We start from the raw sequence: 7,726 nt of genomic DNA on the forward strand, positions 1-7,726 counted from the left end.
GATGCTTAAACCTGGATGATAAAATGACTACTCAATGTGCAAAACTTTGCTTCGGTCCCCAATTTCTTCATATATTATAACTGTAGACTCTCAATGATTTATTGAATGCTTAATTATCTTGTGTTTTTCAAGTAACAGAAGCAAACTAAAGCCAGTTTACGTAAAAAACAATTCACTTTTATTTGCACATGACTGATGAGTAATAAAATACAATATGTGAGCATTCTTCACTAATTTGAGAGGCTTGATGAGATTTCAAGACGCTCATGCCCACAGTTTTGCCTCTCAACTTTTTTTTGTTTCCTTTCCAAATAATCCAAGCAATGCAGATTTTTTTAAAAACCCCATTAATTTCTCTCTAAACCCCAACAGCTCAATGACGGACACTCAAAGAAAACAAGTTCATATAAATAGTGCTAGGCATTTTATTGGCAGTGCCACGTAAATAAGACTATAGGTGGCAGCAGCAGCTGCGTCTACTGCATGTCGGGGTGAGGGCTGGAGCTCTGAGTGATTCTACAAAGCCTGGGTTTGTTACCCAGAACCACAGATGTGTCGACAGCCAGCCGGAAGCTCTGGTGGAGGGCCTGGCACTTCCGCGCCACGTCAAGCGTTTGAGCATTTTTCAACAGTTTCTCCTCCACAAAGATCAGATGTTTCTGTGCCACGGCCAGGTTCTGCCTGTGAAGGACGGCAACAGGAGGGTCAGTCGGCAGAAAGTCGGGTGACAGACGGATTACTGGGGGAGGGAGAGAACTTACTGGGTGAGCTGCAGCACCGACTGAAGACCAGCAAGCATCTTTGCCAGATCCTGTCTCTCCAAAACGAGAGCGTTATGGGGCTAAAAGAAGGACGAGAAAAACCCGGTTATGATTTGTTTCAGCTGTAACAAAAACAAGAAGAAAAGAAAAATCTAATAATACAACTACAACCCTCAGGCTGCAGCACCTACATTGTCCAGGCAAAGCTCAAATCGGGGTCTCTGGTTGAGGATTTCCAGAAGGTGGGTGATCTGGTGCAGCCTGGACTCACAGTTCTGAATATGTTGGAGCAGTCTCTGTATGTCTTTGTTCAGATCAGAAATCTCTTGCAGGATCTGGAGGTTACAGACAAATCAAGGAGTGAAATGACCAAGTTTGAGATGCTGTGAGATTGTGTGAAAAGTTGCAGCATGCTGACCTTCTGTTTCTCTAAGTTCAGTGAATCCTGGAGCTTGGTCAGCTCCTGGATCTTCCTCCTGATTGCTTCTGCAGTGCTGTTGCGTTGGCGCTCGTAGGCATCTTTCAGCTGCAATCGTCGGAAAGATGACAGACATTAACATATTTCACTGACCCTAGTACAGCAATTATTTTGGTTATCTTAATGAAGAATATCCAGGATAATAAAATGCGACACTTATCAAAGCAATTTCCTAGCCTGTGAACTTGCTTACTGGCAATGGCAATAAAGTGAATACGATTCTCATTAATGTCATATTGTGTGGAGAAATGTTAATTTATGTTTAACTTACAGTTAGCATAACTGCTAACATTTATTGAAACCGATTGCCTGCCACGGACTCCAAAGTAGTCGCCATATTTTAAGAACTAACATGGACTGGGAACGTGGTGATATGCAAACTTGGGATTGCCTGGGAACTTCTCACGTGGACAAGGAAAATGTTTTCTTCACAGAGGTGTTATGGTGGTCAAAGGGGACAGAAACAGAGCTATCTGAGCTCAATGACAAGAGGTATGTTGGGAACAGTCACCTACAAAGCATGCTGATGGAGCAACATGCAGTGGGACAGTCTTGGTGCATCTCTAATCAATAATTAAGAACTGGAAACTTTGAGCCAACATGATAATGATCAGAAACAAGCAGCAGGACCAAGTATGTTGAGAAAAGGCTTTTTGTAAATCCTGGGCACAACTATAATACATCTATTTTGTGTCTCTGCAACTTGCTAAAGAACATTTATCTAAAGATTATTGAGGATGTGTGTCTATATTTCAGCCTTTGTGCATAAATTTGACCCAATGCATAGATGAAAACGATTGAATATATAAACTTTACTGCAATTTCTCCCTTAAAAAAATGCACAATTTGAAGCCCGTCTCCCCCCAAAAAAGAGTAAGACATTTCTGGCTATGATTCATGCATGTAAACTCCTGTCAGTAGCTGTAGATGTGACTTGGTCTTACATTGGCCAGGAGGAACATCAGGTTTGCCCTGCAAGCGGACGAGTCCTTCAGCAGGTTTTCAGCTGTCAGCTTCAGGTTTTGGCAGTGAGATAGCCAGGTCTCATAGCTCACATGGTTTGGTTTGATTGAGGGAGCAGGTATGTGAGAGCATGGGGTGTCCACCTCAAAGGTGATACATTTGGTGGTGAGTTTGATGGCTTCGACCTTGTCTTGAAAATCATGCAGCAGCCGAGAACGGACTGCCTTCAGAGCGCTGCAACAAGGAAAACAGAAGTTAAAGCTAATCTTCCTACTGAAGGTTAACTTGTGCACCAGTCTGATTAATTCAGACTTTTCTTTTTATGTCTGACCCTAGCTTGTCGAGTAGGATGAAGATCTGCTTCTGCAGCACCTCTCTGCTCTCGTTGGTCATCTGCTCCTCTTTCTTCAGCTTGAGGAAGACTGGGTCCTGTCTCATACCCTCCGAGCACAGGCTGCTGCTGAGAGCCACGCAGTCACTCAAAAGCTGACTGTACAGCTGTCTCTCCTGGAGACAGTTCTCTGCCGTCTCTTTCGCCTGAGGGCACGATAAATTTTACAAAATAGTCCGCCTTTGTTCTCTGAGAGTTTGATTGCTGATGCAGGTACCTGCTCCACACAGATGATTTCTCTTTCTATCCGCCGGATTAACTCATAAATATGGGCCTGCCAATGGCTGATCTCCATGTGGCGGGATGTGAAATGCCCCATGGTGTCACGAACAGACAAAGGAACCTTCAATGATAAAAGGGAAATACACCTGAAATCAAGAAACCTCCAACAAAAAATATGACCGGATGAATTATTGAGCTACAGTGTCCCAATAATTTAGTTAAACAAAGGCATTTCAATTTATGCTATCCAACAAAACATCTCAAAATTTAGCAGTTTGGCTCAGCAGTTGGGCCTTACCCGGGCGATATTATTGCTATGCAGGGAAAAGAAGATTTCATTCAGCTTCACATAGTGGTCCTTCTGAGGTCGTGGTTTGTTGTATGACAGACTTATACCGTCAGCCAGAGCAGGGAGAGTCAGTTTACCTTCTGATTCCTGCAGGCAATCCATCTTTGGATTATTTTTCCTGTGACATAAAAAAAAGCAAAAAATGCACCAAAAATAACTTGGTTTTACCTGAAATACTGCCAAGAGAAAATGGTGAATTTGATTAAAATTTTTCAGATTTGATCTGTGAAAAGTAACACTAAACACGCTTACTTACCACATTGTTTTGGTTTTCTGTAAAGAAGGCCAAAATGTTGACTATCAGTTCAGTTGGAAACAAAAGTGTTGGGACAACAAGAAGCCTATTTGCAATGAGTAGAGCATGGAAGACTCAAACGTTCTCCAAGGAAACAGGTTTAAATGTCAACAAAGTTAAAAACAAGTAGTGGTATCCATGATTATGGTCCATTTTGAGAACAAATCAAACAATAACAACTTGAATTCTGCAAAGAACCACTATAGCAAAAATTATTGCATTAGTTAAACCTGCCTAGCAAAATAAATGTGGCCAATATTTAGTAGAAAATGAAAATAAACTTAAACTTAGGACAGGTTAAAAAAAATTCCAACTTCTTGTAAACTGTAGTCACAGCTTTACCTAAAGAAAATTGACCTAGCAAAAGTGTCACTCATGTTTCAACTAAAATGAATAAACTAGCTAAAGCTTAGGCTTGTGCCCTACATCTTTGTTTACAAGTTAAACACAGATGTTTAACTTTTATTTTTACGACTTAAACAAGGTAGAGTGCAATTAAAATTAATAACATTAGTAATATAATATTAATGACACTTGAAATCAAGATGTAAAAATTCCAAAGGCTCCAGAAAACCTGGAATATTTTTGTTTTTTTTCATATGACTGTCCATGTATGTTACCTACACACCAAACAAGCAACGTCTCTGCTTTGTGAGACGTGCAATTATATTGTAAGATATTCATATATCCTCCAAAAAAAGTATTTCTGATAATATTGCAAAGAAACACGTGTTTTAACTACATTTTTAAATGAACCGGCACTCACAATATGGCGGCAACGTTGACGTACGACGAGACTTTTTGTCTAATTCTATTGGTCGGTGAGTGAAGTACATCCGGTTGCTGATAGCGGAAGTGTTTACTCTGGAGACCGCACCGATTTTAGCTACAAAATTCAGCAAATTATCCTAATTCGCGGTAAATTGTGCCGTTCTAGAAATACCGACCAACTTATCGGTTGCTTTTACTGCTGGTATGTGGGAATAAGGTATGTGTGGCATAGATTTTCGGAGTTATTTGCCCATTTGGTTTGTCGCGCTTTCGCTACATTAAACCATAATGGTTGCAAATGGATAGTATTTTGATGTGATACAATAGAAACCCTGGTGTTTTTCACACTGCTTGTAAAAAATATGTTGTTTTTTCCCCCCTGATATATCAAAATGAAACAGTGATCACCAGAACCTCGTAAAAGAATCAGTTATGATCTGATTAAACCTTTGGCCACTTTGGATTTAAATATGCTTCAAAATCAACAAAAGAATGGTTTCTCTTGAGGAAATAAAACGTGTGAAATTTTATAGAGAAAACTGTCTACAAGCGATGTCCTCACAATCTTAAAGATTTAGAGAACTTCTTCTAAATTAAAGGTAAAAATGTAACATCACTTTGCTGGATGCTGACAAAGAGAAGACTTTTCTAGTTTTCATATTTCAACCCCTGAAATATGAAGGGGTTGAATTTCTAAAGAAATTCTTTTGATTTCTAAAGAATTATACTGGATAAATATCCTGTATAATTCGACTAAAGAGTTATAAGGTCAGATAAGTTTTGAAATTATGCATCATAGTTGAAAAAGGTAATATTTTAACAGGGCTATGTTCTACTTTTTATGCTCCCATTAAATAATTATGATTGTGATACCGTCACACACTGTATAAAAATAATTTTTTCCCCATCCTTTGGCGTTGGATCAAACTACTTCTTGTTTAGATTGCTTATTTATATTTTCATACTATGGGAATTATAAGATTTTTATTTCTTAGAAATTTATTTTTAACTTTCAGTACATTTCATTGGCATTTGGAAGAATTTCCTTTTAAACTGCAGCACTTGAATCCAGCATTTTGGGAATTCCTCCACAGGCTTCTCAAAAAGGGCTTTCATAATGCCCGCACCAAAACAATGGCGTTCTCGTTTATAACCAATTTGGTTTTATTCTTAGGGTCATTTTCCATTTAGGAGACACATTTGTGGCTGAGTTTTAACTTCCTGGTTGATGTCTTGAGATTTTACTTCAATATTTCCAAACAATTTTCTTACTTCATATTTTCTGAAGTGCATCAGTCTCTACTGCAGCAAAACGCTTCCCACCACGAGACGCTCGTGCTGCACAGTCGGGATGGTTTTCTCAAGCTTTCGAGTTTGCCTTTATCCCTTCAAACGTAAAAAGGGTTCGCATTATGAAATAAAACTTCAATTTAGTTTCATCAGACCAGAGGACATGTCTCCAAAAAATAAGATCTTTTCCCCTGAGTTCATTCAGAAATGCATTAATCTTTAGGACACAGAAAGATGAACCAGACAGGTTTAACTTCAGACAGTAAAAAAACAAGGTCTATGTGTCTTTTCAATCAATACATGCAAACTTCTGGTTTCAACTGAAACTGTTTATAGTCATAGTAATCCTAGTGTACACAAACTAATTGATTTAACAAAAAGGCTACAAAAAATCCTCTCTCATTTTTGCATTTTATAAATAGAAATAATTCTGGGTAAGCTAAGTCAAAGATTAAACATTTGATTTAATCTCAAAGACCGTGTTGCGGTGTATCCAATTAGATGCTTTTAACTGCAAAACAGAATTAAAATAGCATGCTGATTTATAATGACGTTTGCTCTCTATTTTCAGAAAGCTGCAATGGACACATCACCTTTCTACGGCGTTCCGCCGATTGAAAGCGACGACAGCTGCCTCAGTGACAGCGACAGCGACAGCGACGAGGACAACAGAGCAACACCAAGTGACGACAGCAGCGCCGACGAAGACCCTGACTGGACTGACGACGCGACTGCGCGCACCAGCGCTGCTACGACGAGAAGGACGTCGGCCGCTGCTTCGACGAAATGGCAGGAGGTCGTGTGGGACTCGGTTCAACAGCAGACCTCTGCAAAACACTATCCTGTCTGGCAAGGCACCCTTCCAGATGCGGATGAAATCAGAGAACCCGTTCAGTACTTCCGAGACTTTTTCGACGCCGAACTTTTGGAAACGATTTCGCAGCAAAGTAATCTATATTGTGCACAAGAAAATCCCAACAGTGCCCTTAAATTGGATCCCAGTGAGCTGGAGCAGTTTATTGGCACTGTGATGTATATAAGTGTTGTACACTTGCCAAGGTTACGGATGTACTGGTCCAATGATTGTCGAATACGGCAGGTGGCCGATGTGATCTCCCGAGACCGATTTGACGAAATTACAAAATTCCTTCACTTCAACGACAACAACAACATGGCGGCGAGCAACAGAGACAAGCTCTTCAAAATCAGGCCAATTGTTGATTCCCTTCTGCAAAAATTTCAGGCTATCCCTCAAGACCAAATGCTGTTCATTGGTGAACAGATTGTCCCTTTCAAAGGGAGATCCTCTCTAAAGCAATACATGCCCAAGAAGCCTCATCGATGGGGATATAAAATCTACGTGCTTTGTGACACAAAAGGTCTGGTGCATTCGTTTGACATATTTACAGGCAAAACCGCTGCTGAACACGGAGAACCCGACATTGGGCCGACTGGAAACATCGTGCTGAAGCTCGCACAAGCCATCCAGCGTGCCGACCATCACCTGCTCTATTTTGACTACTGTTTCTCTTCCTTGGATTTGTTCGCTGCTCTTGCGAATAAGGGGCTTCCAGCGCTTGGGACGGTGCAGCAGAACCAACTGCAAGGGTGCTGTTTCAGCACCGACTCCGACATGAAGAAGAAGGGAAGAGGGACGTTCGAAGAGAAAAAGGTTGTCTTCGACGGTGCAGAAATGAGGGCAGTCAAATGGTTTGACAGTAAGGGGGTGATTGTTGCCAGCAATTTCCCCGGTGCCCATTCTGTCTCTAGAGTGAAAAGATGGGACAAAACGTTGAAACACAACGTCTTTGTGACATGCCCGAGCATCATTAGCCTGTATCACAAGTTCTTGGGAGGCATCTATGCGCTCAACGCGCAAATTGCGTCGTGTCGCATCCAGGTCAGGTCAAAGAAGTACTATCACAGGTTCTTTTTTCACTTTGTCGATATGGTGGTTGTGAACAGCTGGCTGTTGTATCAGCGGGACTGTGATTCTCTGGACGTTCCAAAAAAGGAGCGGAAGGACTTGCTTGCTTTTAGAACATCAGTGGCGCAAGCGCTCTGCATGCAGTTCAATGAAATTTCCAGCGTAAAGAGGGAACCGCCGTCACCTGACGTGGAAAGGGAATTGCAAAAGAAGAGATTTCGGGGTCCATCTCGGGCTCTTCCAACCATGGAGGTCCGGTCAGATGCCGTGGGTCACTGG

The 7,726-nt window shown here is 41.1% G+C and overlaps 2 protein-coding genes across 3 annotated transcripts in view; one reads left to right on the forward strand and one right to left on the reverse strand.

Moving 5' to 3' along the window:
• Window positions 1-401: 401 nt before the first annotated feature.
• On the reverse strand, window positions 402-3,568 carry LOC114155467 (tektin-4-like). Its single transcript, XM_028035372.1, has 9 exons — window positions 3,421-3,568; window positions 3,114-3,282; window positions 2,811-2,936; window positions 2,534-2,739; window positions 2,184-2,436; window positions 1,180-1,287; window positions 953-1,096; window positions 762-841; window positions 402-681 (listed from the first exon to the last, which is right to left on the reverse strand). The coding sequence occupies exons 1-9, from the start codon at window positions 3,423-3,425 to the stop codon at window positions 477-479; spliced, it is 1,296 nt and encodes a 431-aa protein (XP_027891173.1). The 5' UTR covers window positions 3,426-3,568; the 3' UTR covers window positions 402-476.
• A 718-nt stretch (window positions 3,569-4,286) lies between these two features.
• The window catches only part of LOC114155337 (piggyBac transposable element-derived protein 2-like), a 3,794-nt gene continuing 354 nt past the window's right edge, over window positions 4,287-7,726 (forward strand). Inside the window, exons 1-2 of one of the 2 annotated variants that reach the window (XM_028035177.1) lie at window positions 4,287-4,447; window positions 6,092-7,726. The exon at window positions 6,092-7,726 is cut by the window's right edge and continues 354 nt beyond it. In XM_028035177.1, the coding sequence (XP_027890978.1) occupies window positions 6,101-7,726 (1,626 nt within the window). In that variant the 5' untranslated portion in view covers window positions 4,287-4,447; window positions 6,092-6,100. The remainder of the gene's footprint in view (window positions 4,448-6,091) is intronic. The other variant, XM_028035178.1, reaches the window with a different exon arrangement.

Source organism: Xiphophorus couchianus, chromosome 13 (assembly GCF_001444195.1).
Source record: "Xiphophorus couchianus chromosome 13, X_couchianus-1.0, whole genome shotgun sequence".
Taxonomy (NCBI): Eukaryota; Metazoa; Chordata; class Actinopteri; order Cyprinodontiformes; family Poeciliidae; genus Xiphophorus; species Xiphophorus couchianus.